This window comes from Scyliorhinus torazame, chromosome 22, assembly GCF_047496885.1.
Source record: "Scyliorhinus torazame isolate Kashiwa2021f chromosome 22, sScyTor2.1, whole genome shotgun sequence".
NCBI lineage: Eukaryota > Metazoa > Chordata > Chondrichthyes > Carcharhiniformes > Scyliorhinidae > Scyliorhinus > Scyliorhinus torazame.
The window spans coordinates 92,907,627-92,926,143 of NC_092728.1; the positions used below are offsets into that span (position 1 = coordinate 92,907,627).

The 18,517-nt window shown below is 42.2% G+C and overlaps 1 protein-coding gene across 4 annotated transcripts in view; it reads left to right on the forward strand.

Annotated features, from left to right (window-relative positions):
- The window catches only part of setx (senataxin), a 124,883-nt gene that overhangs the window by 25,674 nt on the left and 80,692 nt on the right, over positions 1 to 18,517 (forward strand). Inside the window, exons 1-5 of one of the 4 annotated variants that reach the window (XM_072488597.1) lie at positions 1,696 to 1,751; positions 3,783 to 3,967; positions 8,142 to 8,352; positions 10,394 to 10,503; positions 12,037 to 12,256. In XM_072488597.1, the coding sequence (XP_072344698.1) occupies positions 1,718 to 1,751; positions 3,783 to 3,967; positions 8,142 to 8,352; positions 10,394 to 10,503; positions 12,037 to 12,256 (760 nt within the window). In that variant the 5' untranslated portion in view covers positions 1,696 to 1,717. Of the gene's footprint in view, positions 1 to 1,695; positions 1,752 to 3,782; positions 3,968 to 8,141; positions 8,353 to 10,393; positions 10,504 to 12,036; positions 12,257 to 18,517 lie in introns of those variants that run through there. The other 3 variants (XM_072488593.1, XM_072488592.1, XM_072488595.1) reach the window with 3 other exon arrangements.

Genomic DNA, 18,517 nt, shown 5'->3' on the forward strand with positions numbered 1-18,517 from the left:
TGTGTCTTGCCAGGACCCTGGCAGACTAACCTTGTCTGTCAGTTTTCAGGGATACCTGTCCCCCCTCATTTTGTCTCCAAGGCCAAGTGAATCACATGGGCCTTCTATTCTGATAGAAATGCAGATTAGCTATCCTTGAGACCTCAATTTTCTTCTATCTTGGAAGTAAATGGACAGTTAAAAACAAAAGTATCTACAACCTGACATTCTTAACACTTCAGTGGGATATTAGCGACTTTGCCCATTCGCTGTTAGCACATAGGCTTCTGTCATTGTCTCCCAAGTGTAAGCACCCTGCATTATCATTTGTGTAAAATAACGTGGACCTCCTTTAATCTCTAACAATCAAATAATCCATGCTTGCTGTGAGGCAAACAAACAGGCCACATTACCCCTCCCACCTTCCTTTTGCCTTAAAAGATGCAGTCCCAAAACATAACAGTCTTATGTACCCCATATTTGTAACAACATGTATACCCCTATGCTTATATTAGATGGCAGCTGCCACTTGTCAGCCCATTTTTCCATTGAATACAGGTATGCTCATTGTGTATGTTAAGCTCTTTGAATCCAAATTGTGAAAAAAGCTCAATGCTTGTAGAAAAATGATCCTTTTGTGGACGAGGGAAAAAAATTGTCTCAGATCAGCTAAGGACAAATTGCTTCCTAGATCTTGACAATGTTGAAAACAGGTGCCCAAAATGCCCTTTTCTGGTGTGAAGTGGTGCCATCACCAGCACAACAAGCAGCTTTCCTACCAGCACTCAGATGTAAACTGCAGAGATGATGGTGTGAGTATCCACATTTTTGTGAATCCTGCGGATAGTCTTGCATCCTGGTAACTCTTTCTCTCTCTCTCTCTCTCTCTCTCTCTCTCCTCTCTCTCTCTCTCTCTCTCTCTCTCTCTCTCTCTCTCTTTCCCCCCCCCCCCCCCCCCCCCAGTAGCACGTGGCGATTTTAGTTTTCACTTGAGTGGCATTCCACCAGGTTTGTGCCTTTTTACTTCTCATCTCAGTTTGGTAATCCAGAAGCAGTTAACTGATTTGAAAGCATGCTCAAAGTCTCGATCAGAGTTGAGCATCCCTATTTACATAATTTTTTTTTTCATGGCAGGCGTGACCTGCCTTTTCGAGATCACACCAGCCTGTGGTGAGCTCAATTGAATTTATGTTTCTTACATTTGTATTTTATTAAAAAAACAAATGAAGTGTGACTTAAATTTAACTTTTTTTGTTGATTTTTTTACGTCAAATTATTTATTGTTTATTTTAATCGGCTGCTGTTAAAACTGGGAGTAGGCGGAAGTGCTTGATCGAATTAACTAGCTTCAATCGATCCAGTCATTAGTTAGACTTCAATGATCTTATCATTCCACTCGTTGGAGCAATTGGGCTCCCATCTGACTTTATTATCTCTTTGTGGTGTGTAAAAGTAACCTCCTGAGCAAATGTGCAGTGAGCAAGCTCACTGGAAGGCAGCTTTAAGTAGGTCATCTTTGTTTGCAGCAGACTTTCAATATTGTTTGTTTATTTTCTTCTTTAAGGGTTGATCACCTGAATAAGATTCCAAGCAGTCGGAAATGGAGAACTGATCACTAATTGTTTCACAGTTGCTCAAAGGTGTACAGGTTTAATACTAACAAAATATAATGAATTACGCTCTCTGTTTGCAGGATGTAGGTTTAATGAGAGCTACAAAGAGCTTCCTGCATGTCATCATGAACTGTTTTTGTGAAATTTGTGCTCATCAAGGTGAGGGTTCTTCTATGCCAGGCAGCAGAACACTTTTGCATTTCAGGCATGTCAATATTTCTAACTCGAGATGCAGAATTAAGTTCCCCATACCTGAGCTACGCCCTCAGACTCAAATTCCACAAACTGTTGCCTCTGATTTTCCCATGAATAATTACTGTTTGCCGGTCAAAAATTTCAGTGTCATCAGAATAAATTCAGCTTGAGGTATATACCTCTTTCCTGGAAAGGACTGGTGAAAAATCTGAGGATAAGGAAAGTCTTCTATGATAATTTTGCAAGAGTCATAATTTTCCTAGCCTAACTTGCACCAAGTCATGCTCGCCTTCTTTTGACTGTTTTGACTCCCAGTTAAGCAGTGTCCAAATTTTTAAATTTCCATCCTTGTTTTCAAATCCCTCCATAGCCTCACCCCTCCCTATTTGTGTAATCTCCTCCAGTCCCACAAGCCCTCCGGAATCTCGCCATTCCTCCAATTCTGGCATTTTGAGAACCCCGGATTTTAATGCTCCGCCAGTGGTTGCCATGCCATCAGCTAGTAAGGCCCTAAACTATGAATTTAACATCCCCCACCCCCTTTACCTCTTTTTTCCTTTAAAATCTACTTCACTTTGTCCAAACTTTTCATCATCTGCCCTTATTATTCTTATCCAATTTTTAGCACCAGATTTCCACTTGTTATATTGATGCCACTTAATTCAAATGTTAAATCATCTATTTTAAGTGCAAGAACAATGAATTTTCCACGCATTCTGAACCTAATGTATGCAATTGCTCATGAACCATTTTTCACTAACCATTTAAATAACCTCTTTATACCGTTCCCTCTTGCGAGATGATAATGTTCTGCCTAATAAACAACACCAACAGCTGTTATACCCTGTAGGAAATATTGAAATGTTGGTACTTTCTGCCTTAAGGGACAATTGTTGGACAGTGGTAGCAAAATCTGAAATTTTCTAGCAGTTTAATGATTAAAGGAGATGCCTGTGAAGTGAAGCCAAGTTTTGTTTTCCTGTACTACTCTGTTAAGATGGCAAAGAGCCTCCTTCAATTTAATTAACAAACTATTTAAAGTTTTCTAATAATTTAAGCAGGGAATTTGAAATATTAACTTTAAGTGGCTGGTGTCTTTATTTTGAGGATGTAACTCGGTGATGGCTTGTTCACATCACAGACGAGCAACTATCTACCTCCACTGAGTTACTTCAAAATGCTGCCTGCACCAAGATTCTTCAGATGGACAAGCACAGTAGCTTTACTATGATTTAGGGCTGTGAATGTTGAGCAACTGTTCCTTTTTCTTCCAGAAATTATTTGCTTTTCTTGAAGTTATTTGGTTGTTTGTGTGGAGTTTTGTTCTTTTATCATTTATCATTTTATCATTACTCTCATTTAGGGAAACTGTTTGCAACAATTCCTATGCGTCACTGGTGGAGAATGCGCTGCAGAAAGTTAAAGTCAATCTTGCAAATTCAAGTGTTGGTTAAACAGCCAAATTAACTGAAAGGAAATGAAAAAATTAGATATCTGCACAAAGGACGTTGAGTTTGGTTTAGAGCAGTTCTACTTGAAACGTTAATGAATATATGGAAGTTAACTTTATAACTGCGGTTGCAAAGTTACGGCTTCAGAAACCATTTTGGTTATTTTTATTGTCCAGGGCACCTCAATTGAATGAACCCGAGTCTACAATTCCTTCCACAATATGTGCTCGTTATGTTCCAGACAACCCATGGGATTTTAAATGCATTGTTATTGTTACTGGAAGTACTATAATAATTAGAAATAATTAAAGGCGCACCTGTTATTTGAGCCAAGGTATTATCATAATTAAATGATGCTGTGTTCTTCTGCAGCTGGCACAAAACAATTTCATGATTGGCTATGCTATTGCTTGTTCAAACTATTGTCACTATATTCCTACAATACTGTTCTGTGTTGTATTTTTACACTATGCTGACAATCCTAACTATTATAACACTATCCATACCATGCTATGATTTAATTCTGCTCTTCGTGTTCGAGTAGGCAAGATGAGCACTTGTCGCTGGTGCACACCTCAAGGAAAGTCAACAATCGAGTTTCTGCACAGCTACAGTTCTGAGGAGCTCCCTCCTGAGGAATTAAAAGCTGCCAATGAAGATCTTTGTTATTGCCTGGAATGTGTGGTGGACTATCACCAAGCACGTGATGAACTCCCGTTAGCGCACAAGGTAATGTAAGGAGTTAATCTACAGATAATCTAATCTTTTTATTAGTGTCACAAGTAGGCTTAAATTAACACTGCAATGAAAGGGGCGGCATGTGGCACGGTGGCTAGCACTGGGACTACAGCGCCAAGGACCCGGGTTCGACTCCCGGCCATGGGTCACTGTCCGTGTAGAGTTTGCACATTCTTCCCGTGTCTGCAATTCACAACCCAAAGATGTGCAGGTTAGGTGGATTGGCCACGCTAAATTGCCCCTTAATTAGAAAAAATATTATTATTGGATACTCTTTTAAAAAAAAAATTTTTAAAGCAGTGCATTGAAGTTACTGTGAAAATCCCCTAGCCGCCACACTCCGGCACTTGTTCGGGTATACTGAGGGAGAATTCGGATTCAGAGAATCCAATTGACCCAACAAGCATGTCTTTCGTGACTTGTGGGAGAAAACCGGCGCACCCGGAGGAAACCCACGCAGACGCTGGGAGAACGTGCAGGCATCGCAGTGGCAGTGACCCAATCGAACCCGGGTCCCTGGCGCTGTGCTACCGTGCCGCCCATGATATTATGTCTTGAGGAATACAATCGATTGTGACTTCCTTGAAATATGTGCTAGTAACCACAAAGGTGACATTTCCTGCACCTGGGTGCAAAATGTTTTTAGAAATTATGTCTTATGAAACTTTAAATATAAATGTTTTGAAGAGTAAAATGCCATACTTTTTAAAGTCATTATGTGGCGATGCCAGCGTTGGACTGGGGTGAGCACAGTAAGAAGTCTTACAACACCAGATTAAAGTCCAACAGGTTTGTTTCAAATCACTAGCTTTCAGAGCACTGCTCCTTCCTCAGGTGAATGAAGAGGTAAGTTCCAGAACCATTTATATAGACAAAGTCAAAGATGCAAGACAATGCTTTGAATGCGAGCATTTGCAGGTAATTAAGTCTTTACAGATCCAGAGATAGGGGTAACCCCAGGTTAAAGAGGTGTGAATTGTCTCAAGCCAGGACAGGATTTTGGTAGGATTTTGCAAGCCATTTGAAACAAACCTGTTTGACTTTAACCTGGTGCTGTAAGACTTCTTACTATACTTTTTAAACACAGCAGAAAATGCAGAATTTGCTAACTCCTCTAGAGGACCACCCATGTTTTAGAACAACGGGTTGAAAATAATTGATATCCCTGTGATGGACATTTCGGTGAAATGTCAAATATGACAAGTTCAGAAAATAGGTAATTTGAAAGCCTCCTTGCCTTCTGGAATATAGAGACATTTTTGGGATTGAAAGAAAATTCCAGATTTGTAGGTGTGTTTTAAAATGGAAGAAATTGTCAAGCCATGGAGTGATGCTAACTGAACCAATTGGCCTCCCAGCTCTCGGATATGATCTTCTAATCCAAGAGAACCAACATTTGGATTCAGTCTAGCACACTGGGGAGCAAGAGCTGTGAAACAAAGAATATAATGGAATTCAGTTTTATCGGTTAGTGCTGGGAGTGGTCATTCGATTGTAACGGATCACAGTATTGTTACGGTGCAGAAGAAGGCAATTCAGCCCATTGTGTTTGCACCGTTTCTGCAAATGAGCATTTGACTTAATGCCATTCTCTTGCCTTGTCCCCTTGCACACTGTCTCTGTTTAAGTAATCATCTAATGCCCCCATGAATACTTCAGTTGAACCTACCACACTTCCAGGTAGTGCATTCCATTTGCTGTGTGAAAAAGTTTTTTCTCACATCACATTTGCTTCCTTTGTAAATCACCTTAAAATCTGTGCCCTCTGCTTCTCGATCTTTTTATATTTTCTCATCCGTTCTGTCCAAACCCCTCATGATTTTGAATGCCTCTACAAAATTTTCCCATAGCCGCTTTCTCTCCAAGGAGTACAGTCCCAACCTCTCCAATCTATCCTCACAACTGAAAATTTTCATCCCTGGAACCATTCTTGGAAACAAACCTCTTCTGCACTCTCCGATGCGTTCACATCCTTCCTATAATATGGTGCCAAGAACTGTGCACCATACTCCAGCTGAGGTCTGACCTTGTATAAGTTCAGCATAACCTCCTTGCTTTTGTACTCTATGTGCCTATTAATAAAGTCCAGGATACTGTATGCTTTATTAACCATTCTCTTCATCTGTCTTGCTACCTTCAATGATCTATGCACATCTACACCCAGGTTTCACCGCTCCTACACCCACTTAAGAATTGTACATTTTAATTTATATTGTCCATCCGTGTAGTGGTATTGTTACTGGACTACTAATCCAGAGACCCAGGACCAGGTTCAAATCGCACAATGGTGGAATTTGAATTCAGTTTACTAACACGTGGAAATAAGAGTCTAATGATGACCATGACATCATTGTCGTAAAAACCCACCTAGTTCAGTAATCTGAAGGAAATCTGTTGTCTTTACCTGATCTGGCTGACATATGACTCCAGGTCCACAAGTGGCAAGTAACATTCATGTCACACATGTGCCAGGCAATGACTATCAAAAGAGAGAATTTAACCATCGCCCCCTGACATCGGTGGCATTACCATGACTGAATCCACCACTGTCAACATCTTCGGCGTCACCATTAACTAGGAACAGAAATGGATCAGCCATATAAATACTGTGGCTACAAGAATAGGTCAAAGGCTAGGAATCCTTGGCAAGTTACTCACCTCATGATTCCCCAAAGCCTGTCTACAATCTACAAGGCACAAGTCAAGAGTGCAATGGAATTCTCTCCGCTTGCCCAGATGAGTACAGCTCCAACAACACTCTAGATGCTCAACACCATCCAAAAGACAGCAGTCCACTTGATTTGCACACAACCGCAAACATTCACTCGCTCCACGACTGGTGCACAGTGGCAGCATCTACAGGATGCACTGCAGGAACTCAGCAAGATTTACAAACCCACGACCCCTACCATCTAATAGGATGGGCAGCAGGCGCATGTGAACACCACCATCTGGAAGTTGCCCTCCAAGCCACTCACCATCCTGACTTGGAAATATATCAGTGCTCCCTCACTGTCACTTGTCAAAATCCTGGAACCTCTTGCCTAACAGCAGTGGGTGCATCTCCACCACGTCGATTGCACTAATCTACTCCAGATTCATCAGCTGATGGGGTGCAGAAGGTGGTAATCAGCAGGCAGTTTCCTTGCCCATGTTTGACCTAGTGCCATGAGACTTAATGGGGTCCAAAGGTGATGTTGAGAAGTCCCAGAGCAACTCCCTCCTGACTGTAGACTGCTGTTGGCACCTCTGCTGGGTCTGGCCTACCGCTTGGACCAGACATAGCCAGGTATGGTGATGTGGGGTCTGGGGCATTATCTATATAGTGATTTTGTTAATGTGACCATGTTGCTTGACTAGTCTGTGAGACTGCTCTCCTAATATTGGCTTCAGATATTAGTGAGGGGGACCTTTCAGGGTTGGCAGAGCTGAGTTCGCCAGAATCGTTTCCAGTGCCGAGCTCAATGCCTGCCCGGCTTCATTTCTTATTGACTTTCTAGCTGTTTGATATAATTGAGTAGCTTGCACGGCCATCTAAGAGTCAATCACATTGCTGTTGATCTGGATTCACATGTAAGCCAGACCACGTAAGGACAGCATATTTTCTTCCCGAGAGGAGATTAGTGAGACAGATGAGTTTTTTCATGACAATCAACAGTGGTTTTATGGTCATCATTTGACTTTTATTTCAGTTCTTTATTGATTGAATTCAAATTCCACCATCTGCCATGGGATTCAAACCAGGATCTTCTGGAGTCTCTGGTTTACTAGACCAGCGACAATAGCACTATGCCACTGCCTCCCTGTTACCTTTCAAGTTGGAGGTGACTTTTAATTTCTTATGGAACCATTTCCTAGATGATAAGGTGTTCAGGTTTGTGCCAAAGCAATTTAATAAGTTGGCCACTAGAAAGATCTCTGGGTCACTTTCGCATTTCCTCTCTACAGCAAGGCACGTAGCCTTTGTTTTAAAGTTTTCCAAATCTATTGCTGAGATCAACATGTTGTTCCGTCTACAAGAAACACGTAGCTATGCCCATTGTACGTCAATATGCTGGGGTATTTTTGCTGTAATTGTTTAATTGCTTCAATATATAATTTATTTTGAGTTCAATTTAAATCCAATTTGTTGTTGAGCCTGATTATTTAATGTTATGTTTTGCAGAATTTGTGGAAAATAGAGTCGAAGCGTCTGATAGAACATTTTGAAAAAGCACTGAAAGACGAGCAAGAGGAGGATGATGAGTTGTTTCTGATTGAGGATGAGCAGGAAATTCAGCTCCCTGGATACACAGGGCCAGACTTTGAGAACAATCTTCGGGTTCCCATTCTGGAGATTCTCAAATACCCTTACCTGCTGCTTCACGAACACCTCAGTAAGTAATTACAAATGATGACAGTGCAGAAGTGCTACAAGGACTTCACAAGTTAAAATGGCATCTTCCCATGAACACGAAGTGTTGCACCTTTATTGAAAACAAAAACAATAAACCAGCTTACCATTCAAAGTAAATCTTTCTTTGGACTTTTGTTCTATCTAGAAATATCTTGTTCTGCTTTGAGCTGCCATGGTCAAAATGTTCTTATTGGCTTTTGAAGTCCGTGAAATCCAGTTTAAATTAATCTCACTTGATGTAATGATATAGGCAATGCCTATTGAATTCCTGTTCAAACATTCCCTCACTTCTATTTTTGTCCTTTTTTCTAGTGTATTTACTATCTCTCACCCTGACTGTTACCCCAGAACAGCCCCTAACTTCACGCCCAAGTATTTAATCCATACAGTGCAAAACTCTTTGGCCACTCATTCCTATCTGGCTTTACCATATTGAGCACTAATTGGCCTTGTTCTCTGTCAAAACTGCTAACTACTCTAGGATCATCCTGAAATACAAATACAAGCTTTTCTCCACGATCAACCATCTCCTTAATTCACTCTCCCTGGTGACCTCAACTCCCAACAAGAAGTGTGAGGATTTCAGACTTTCTTGCCATCGATATTGAGATCGAGGAGTATGAGAAATTGGATAGCTCTTTGAAACTGCTGGCACAGGTGATGGGGTGAATGGCCTCTTTCTGAGCTGTCTGATTCTATTAACTGCATTCTCCAATTCCTATCCTTTGGCGGAGGTACCTTCAGTCTAGGCCCTAAGCTCTCGAATTCCCTCCTAAATCCTTCTGCCTCTGTAACCCTCTCTTCCCTTTGAAATGTTCCTTCAAACCTAGCACTCTGACAAAGCTTTTAGATATGTCTTAAAATCTTTATAAATAACTTCATTTCAAATTTAATTTTGTTTGCTAAAACTGTTTCGAGACTCTGCCCCTTTAATTTTGCCAGTATTTTTTTTAACTGCCAACTGACTGGAAATGTTGCAATTTGAACTGCGACACAGCTGATGACAAAACGCAAGGACACATTCCAAGGTGGATATGAGAAACAAACGAGTCGCCCTTTGGAGTGTGAAGCGAGTGACATTTCCTATAATCCAGACACCCATCAAAATTCATAACTGTCTCAAGAAGAGCCATTAAATATGCAAAGTAATGGATATTGAAACAATGGCTGTCACAGACAGACCCACCCAAAACCTCTTGGGAATACATAATGGGTGAAGTATTTCAAGGCAAGGCTGACAGCCAATAGAGAGAGATTTGCAAGTAACATAAGTGGTGTGATGAAAGTCTTCAGCGGAGGAGACAAAGGGCTCGCCCTCTCTCCCTCACCGCCTCTTTTGGAATTAACATATCTGCCTCCAAGAAACTAGCTAACCTAAATCAGCTGCAACATTTAAAATTTAAAATCACAATCAAAGGACACATCTCTGTGACACCTGTGTGTATGTGGTTAATACAATTTCTCTTTCTTTGACTCTGGGAAACCTTGTTTTATTGGCTCCATATTGTTCACAAGTTAAATACATCTGATTTGAAAATGATATGTCCTTGTACAAAAGAAACAAAGCTTAAACCTTTGTTGTGACCAACCAAGGAGATTGAATAGAAGGGAGATGGTTCACCCCTTCTCCCTTGGCCATGAGAACACCTCTGAGCATTTTACGATGTGAAAGGTGCAGGTACTTTTAGAGTGGTAGGTTTTTCCATTAATCAACTGAAGAACAAGATTGAAGGAGATGGGTGGATAATCTACTTGCAATTTCACCAATTTTGCTTTTATTCCAATGGGCTGTGTCTCAAACTATCTCCATCTGAATGAGATCAGTTGCAGTTGGGATATCATTTGCAAAACTGGGGAGAAGGACGTTGTGATCAGAATAAAAATCTTGGATCATTTGTGACTTGAGGCAGTAATTTAGTTTTTCTGGAGTCTCTGGTTTCAGGAATTCCTGGAACATTGAAAATCTACTTTCTAATAATCTCTGAGGACAGTATAAAAATAACTTGTACTTTTTGTTTTAGGTGATTTGTATGTTGAGGCCCTTAGTAAAATGGAGCAGGTGAATTTCTCCTTTCAGACATTTGAAAAATATCCTGGTATCTATCTACTTTTGGTACACCCAAATGAAACGGTAAGTCTTATTTGACTACGCCATGATCCAGCTTGTGAACTATCAATAGTACATGATTTTCGTTGGAAGTCGTTTGTTTTGCTTTGGAAAAAAACTGAAGCTCTGAAAGGGCATCACAGTGGTTAGCCTGCTGTCTCCCAGCGCCAGGGACCCTGGTTCGTTTCCGCCTTGGGCGACTGTGTGGAGTTTTCACTTTCTCCCTTTTTCTGCGTGGGTTTCCTCCGGGTGCTCTGGTTTCCTCCTACAGTCTAAAGATATGGAATGGCCATGCTAAATTGCCCCTTAGTGTCCAAGGATTTGCAGGTTAGGTGGGGTTGCGGGGATGGGGCAGGGGAGTGGGCCTGGGTGGGGGTGCCCTTTCAGAGGGTTGATGCAGACTCAATGATCGAATAGCCTCCGTCTGCACTGTATGAATTCTACGATTGGAAAGTATCATTTGCATATAGAAATAGGAACTTCATCATAGGTCCTTCAACAATTGTTCGTAGATCTGCATTTGCATTCCAACAATCTCAGCTTTTATTTCAAATTTATAACATATTCAGTGATTTTATTTTTGTGTCTAACTGGCACAATGTTAGGAGGCCAATTTGTTACATACACAAAAACCTAATAAAATCTAAAGTCTATTTTTGTGTTTGAGTTGGAAAATCCAAATTTCCCAACGATTTTATATTTAAGAATACAATTTGTTACTTGCGAAGGACCACAATGTGTAGCAATTGTATGTGAATTGAACGTGTGACCTACCTAAAAGTCTACATGTATGAGATGAACTCTTTGGTGCCTTGTAATGTAGTTTCAACTCTTATTCTCTTGAAAGCAGAGCCATTCTAAAACGTGGGTAGATATCCCTGTGACCAAATTATTATGATAAATCGGTGGTAGTGAAAATCACTAAGGGTTACTTGGCACAGTCGGAAATGCTTCCACGATAGATTTGAAAATTGACTTAAATTCCTGTATACACTATATAAGGTGGTAGGGATTGATTGACAACGGAGTTGAGGGTTGCCTGAGGAAGACATGAAGGTGGAATTGAGGGCTCAACCAGTTTAACCATGATCGTGTGTGTGACAGGTTAAAAATGACCTCTGGATTCAGATCCATTTGTTTAATCCAGAAGTAAACTATCGGATCTTTTTTTTTTTAAAGTCTTGTCATGAATTCCACTTTCTGTGCTTTGTACACAGACATGTGTTAAAGGTTTAATCATTTTTTTCTCAATTTGTGAGCAAGATGGTTGCAATTGTTTTGTCTATCCCACTGGCTGGGCTCTCATTGAGAGTAAATTTATTTAGTCACCCTATAATTAAATATTTGCACGTTTCATTTCATATACATTTGCTTATAGATGGTCTGAGCTGGTGCACTTTTTAGTGTTTGGTTTGGAGCAGCTTTGTATTATAAGGAACAGGTCACCCTTGGTAGCAGCTAATATGTGACCAACGGGAGAGAAATGAAAGCTATTTGCCTATTTTAAAAAATAAACTAGTGGCATGCAGATTTGTTAATGCTTCTGTTTGTTTTTAGATCCGAAGATGGGCAATCCTTGCTGCCAGATCTCTTGGAAAGGTGGAACGAGATGATTTCTATGACTTGCAGGAAGTGATAACTTGCCTACTGAAGGTCATTGAACTGGATCTCTTTGAAAATACAGATTTCTATAACAGTTATGGAATAGAAGAAGGAAAATTGATTCTTTTGCCACCCCATCTTTATGATGTTACCAACCACAAAAACTACTGGCTTGGTGAGTGTAATGATGATCATGGTGATTTAAAGATCTTCTGTAGGTCTCTGTTGGTGTGGGTTCGGAGCAGAGGCACCTGGAATATATATGGATTGGAGTGGATTTGTTTATTGTCGCGTGCACCTAATTTGAATACATGTTATTTCCCACATATGCACTAATGCATATTATTTCCTAGATATGCACTAACTACTAACAATGTATAATCCTGATCACGTATAAAAATAGCAGTTTGTGAGGCATTACCAACTTGGCCACATTTGTGAATCCTTAGTTCCCACGGACATGCATTGAAATGGTTTATTCTGCAACACGTTCCTTAGCGAAAACAGCGCGGGAGCAGAGAGAGCGGGGACAGCGAAAACAGCGCCGGAGGAGAGAGCTGGGAGATTTAAAAAGCGCGGGAGGAGAGAGCCGGGACAGCAAAAACAGCACGGGAGCAGAGAGAGCCGGGACAGCAAAAACAGCGCCGGAGGAGAGAGCCGGGAGATTTAAAAAGCGCGGGAGGAGAGAGCCGGGACAGCGAAAACAGCGCGGGAGCAGAGAGAGCCGGGACAGCAAAAACAGCGACGGAGGAGAGAGCCGGGAGATTTAAAAAGCGCGGGAGAGAGCCGGGACAGCGAAAACTGCGCGGGAGCAGAGAGAGCCGGGACAGCGAAAAAAGCGCGGGAGCAGAGAGAGCCGGGTTAGCGAAAACAGCGCCGGAGGAGAGAGCCGGGAGATTTCAAAAGCGCGGGAGGAGTGATCCGGGACAGCGAAAACAGCGCGGGAGCAGAGAGAGCCGGGACAGCGAAAACAGCGCCGGAGGAGAGAGCCGGGAGATTTAAAAAGCGCGGGAGGAGAGAGCTGGGACAGTGCTGGGAGAGGTGAGTGCACAAAAGGTGTGGCAGGAGTGCCTTTAGTCACGGAGTGCTGATTGGAACAGAGTGCATCTGAGTTTAGGTGAGCGACTGAGTTCGGGTGAGTGGTGAGAGAGGGCTGTGTTTTTGTTGGTGTTCGAGTTTATCCTTGAGGTTATATAAAGAAATTTTTTTTAAAAAATATTTAAATTAATTAACTAGTTGAATATGGCTGGACAGGTGATGTGCTGTTGCTATATGATGATGGAACTGGTGGATCCCATTGAGACCGTCAGTGACCACATATGCAGCAAGTGTTGGCTGCTCGAGGAATTTCGGCTCAGAATTGATGAGCTGGAGACCGAGCTGCACACACTGCGGCACATCAGGGAAGGGGAACATTACCTGGACGCTTTGTTTCAGGAGGCAGTCACACCCGGTAGAATAAGTTCTGTTAATTCGGACAGTGGTCAGGGACAGAGTGGTGTGACTGCAAGGGAGGCAGGTAGGGGGATCCTGAGTTTAGGAGTTGAGGAGCCTCAGCCCTTGACCTTGTCCAACAGGCATGAGGTACTTGCTCCCTGTGTGGATGAGGAAGAGGGCTGTAGGGAGGATGCGTTGACTGACCACTGCACCGTGGTACAGGAAGCCATTCAAGAGGGGGGAGCAAAAAGACAAGTGGTAGTTGTAGGGGATTCTATATTTAGGGGGATTGATGGCATTCTTTGTAAGCCAGATCGAGAGTCCTGCATGGTATGTTGCCTGCCCGGTGCCAGGGTGAGGGACATCTCTGATCGGCTTGAAAGGATTTTGGAGAGGGAGGGGGAGGATCCAGTTGTTGTGGTCCACGTTGGGACTAACAACATAGGTAAGACTAGGAAAGAGGACCTGTTTGGGGATTATCAACCACTAGGGACTAAATTAAAGAGCAGGTCCTCCAGGGTTATAATCTCTGGATTACTACCCGAGCCACGTGCCAATTGGCATAGGGTTGAGAAAATTAGAGAAGTTAACACGTGGCTAAAGGAGTGGTGCGGGAAAGGGGGATTCCATTTCATGGGGCATTGGCATCAGTACTGGGGCAGGAGGGACCTGTACTGTTGGGACGGTCTTCACCTGAACCATTCTGGGACCAGTGTTCTAGCGATTAGGATAAATAGGTTGGTCACAAGGACTTTAAACTAGCAAGTTGGGGAAGGGAAGTGTAAAGCTATGGACAGTATAATGGTTAATGGAGATCAAGGCAGCAGGTTACGTGACAGGTTATTATGTCGAGATATGGGTTCAAAGACCAGGAAAATTAGGAGAAAGGGTAAGAGGAAAAATAAATTGCGAAAAGTTACTGATCAAGGTGTTAGGATTCATAACAAAGACATAAAAAACAGCATAAGTGTACTTTACCTGAATGCTCGTAGTATACGAAATAAGGTAAATGAGTTGATGGCGCAAATCATCGTGAATGACTATGATTTAGTGGCCATTACTGAAACATGGTTAAAAGATGGTCACGACTGGGAGTTAAATATCCAAGGGTATCAGACTATACGAAAGGATAGAATGGACGGTAAGGGCGGTGGTGTAGCTTTGTTGTTTAAGGATGGCATCCAGGCAATAGTAAGGGATGATATTGGTGCTATGGAGGACAAGGTTGAATCAATTTGGGTGGAAATCGGGAATAGTAAGGCGAAAAGGTCACTGATAGGAGTAGTCTATAGGCCACCAAATAGTAACAGGATGGTAGGGCAGGCAATAAGCAAAGAAATAACGGATGCATGTAGAAATGGTACAGCGGTTATCATGGGAGATTTTAATCTGCATATCGATTGGTTTAACCAGGTTGGTAAAGGCAGCCTTGAGGAGGAGTTTATAGAATGTGCCCGGGATAATTTCCTGGAACAGTATGTAATGGACCCTACAAGGGAACAAGCGGTCCTAGATCTGGTCCTGTGTAATGAGGCAGGATTGATTAATTATCTCATAGTTCGGGATCCTCTTGGAAGGAGCGACCACAATATGGTGGAATTTAAAATACAGTTGGAGGATGACAAGGTAAAATCAAACACTAGTGTTTTGTGCTTAAACAAAGGCGATTACAATGGGATGAGAGAAGAACTAGCTAAGGTAGACTGGGAGCAAAGACTTCATGGTGAAGCAGTTGAGGAACAGTGGAGAACCTTCCGAGCCATCTTTCACAGTGTTCAGAAAAGGTTCATACCGACAAAAAAGAAAGACGGTAGAAAGGGGAAAAATCGACTGTGGATATCTAAGGAGGTGAGGGAGAGTATCAAATTGAAGGAAAAAACATACAAAGTGGCAAAAATTAGTGGGAGACTAGAGGACTAGGAAGTCTTTAGGGGACAACAGAAAGCTACTATATAAGCCATAAAGAAGAGTAAGGTAGACTATGAAAGTAAACTGGCTCAGAACATAAAAGCAGATAGTAAAAGCTTCTACAAATATATAAGACAAAAAAGAGTGGCTAAGGTAAATATTGGTCTTTTGGAAGATGAGAAGGGAGATTTAATAATAGGAGACGGGGAAATGGCTGAGGAGCTGAACAGGTTTTTTGGGTCAGTCTTCACAGTGGAGGACACAAATAACATGCCAGTGACTGATGGAAATAAGGATATGATAGGTGAGGACCTTGAGATGATTGTAATCACTAAGGAGGCAGTATTGGGCAAGCTAATGAGGCTAAAGGTAGACAAGTCTCCTGGCCCTGATGGGATGCATCCCAGAGTGTTAAAAGAGATGGCTAGGGAAATTGTAAACGCACTAGTGATAATTTATCAAAATTCACTAGACTCTGGGGTGGTCCCAGAGGATTGGAAAGTAGCAAACGCGACACCACTGTTTAAAAAAGGAGGTCGGCAGAAAGCGGGTGATTATAGGCCGGTAAGTTTAACTTACGTTGTAGGGAAAATGCTGGAATCTATCATATTAAGGAGGAAATAGTGGGGCACCTGGAGGGAAATTGTCCCATTGGGCAGACGCAGCATGGGTTCACAAAGGGTAGGTCGTGTCTGACTAATTTGGTAGAATTTTTTGAGGACGTTACCAGTGTAGTAGATAACGGAGAGCCAATGGATGTGGTATATCTGGATTTCCAGAAAGCTTTTGACAAGGTGCCACACAAAAGGTTGCTGCATAAACTAAAGATGCATGGCATTGAGGGTAAAGTGGTAGCATGGGTAGAGGATTGGTTAACTAACAGAAAGCAGAGAGTGGGGATAAATGGGTGTTTCTCTGGTTGGCAACCTGTAACTAGTGGGGTCCCTCAAGGATCAGTGTTGGGCCCGCAGTTGTTCACAATTTACATAGACGATTTGGAGTTGGGGACCAAGTGCAATGTGTCAAAGTTTGCAGACGACACTAAGATGAGTGGTAAAGCAAAAAGGGCAGAGGATACCGGAAGTCTGCAGAAGGATTTGGATAGGTTAGGTGAATGGGCTAGGGTCTGGCAGATGGAATTCAATGTTGCCAAGTGTGAGGCTATCCATTTTTGGAGGAATAACAGCAGAATGGATTATTATTTAAACGGTAAGATGTTAAAACATGCTGCTGTGCAGAGGGACCTGGGTGTGCTGGTGCACGAGTCGCAAAAAGTTGGTGTGCAGGTGCAACAGGTGATTAAGAAGGCTAATCGAGTTTTGTCTTTCATTGCTAGAGGGATGGAGTTCAAGACTAGTGAGGTTATGCTGCAATTGTATATGGTGTTGGTGAGGCCGCATCTGGAATATTGTGTTCAGTTTTGGTCTCCTTACCTGAGAAAGGACATATTGGCACTGGAGGGAGTGCAGAGGAGATTCACTAGGTTGATCCCAGAGTTGAGGGGATTAGATTATGACGAGAGGTTGAATAGACTGGGACTGTACTCATTGGAGTTTAGAAGGATGCGGGGGGATCTTATTGAGACATATAAAATTATGAAGGGAATAGATAGGATAGATGCGGGCAGGTTGTTTCCACTGGTAGGGGAAAGCAGAACTAGGGGGCATAGCCTCAAAATAAGGGGAGGTAGATTTAGGACGGCGTGTAGGAGGAACTTCTTCACCCAAAGGGTTGTGAATCTCTGGAATTCCTTGCCCAGTGAAGCAGTTGAGGCTCCTTTAAATGTTTTTAAGAAAAAGATAGATGCCTTTCTAAAGAATAAAGGGATTCGGGGATATGGTGTACTGGCCGGAGAGTGGAGCTGAGTCCACAAAGATCAGCCATGATCTCATTAAATGGCGGAGCAGGCTCGAGGGGCCAGATGGCTTACTCCTGTTCCTAGTTCTTATGTTCTTATCAGTAGCTCCGAGCAACTGCCTTTAATGAGTGTTGCCCGTAGTGCCAGCCTGTAACGAGGGTGAGATACGAAAGTTTTAGTTTGTAAAGTGGCAAGTAAACCCAAGGACAATTGATGAGGGTCTAGTAACCATCTTGAGGGGCCTCGATCTGTTGTGAACTGACCATGATTCATTCCCACGATCAGTCTGTGCCTACATCTAGAAAACTGAGTGACAGACTATTGATGAAAGAGGGCACTGTTGAACAAGCAGGCATCACAACAAGAATGAAGCTCAAATTCAACCCATAATGGTTATTTTTTTCTCAAGTGCTACATTGGTTGCCTTTCTCAATAGCCTCTGAACTGAGTGGCTTACTAGCATGTGCAGCCCATGAGACATTCTGTTGATCTGCCCACAGGCAGCATTGTCACGTTCTGCTCATTTCCATCCACATAGCTTTTTACCTCCTGGAATGACTGAAATGATATGCACGGAAAGCAAGGGTACATGAAATGAGGTTAATGCTGATTGCATACAACATTGACTGCGAGCGCTGTGCATCCAATCAAGTGTGAATATTTATTTTGTTTTTACTACTTGAAATTGATCGGTCTATTAATGTATGAATAATTAAATATTTTCTATAACTTATTGTGAAATATTTGACTTGTATCAAACGTATTCAATCTTATTCAAGGGGTGATAGTTGGTGAACATACCCGATTTCGATCTTGTGGCCCACTCAGAAGAAGGGCCACTTCTGCGGCTCACTCACTAGCCTAGGTTACCCTTCACTGGTGCAAGGTGTTTATGCATAAAAGACAATGGCATCAGTGTTTACAGTGATTTGACAGCTAGCCTTCAAAGTCTCAGGAAGATGTTGAAAATGTTGGGTTCGAAACAGTTATACTTTAAATTGTCCGTTTATAATTTTTTTAAATTAAGGGCCAATTTAGTGTGGCCAATCCACCTACCCTGCACGTCTTTAGGTTGTGGGGGTGAGACCCACACAGACACTGGGAGAATGTGTAAACTCCACGTGGACAGTGACCCGGGCCGGCATCGAATCCGGATCCTCGGCGCCATGAGGCAGCATTGTCTATTTATTTCTATGATAGAATAAAGTTGGGGGTCTAAAGAAAAATCAGCAT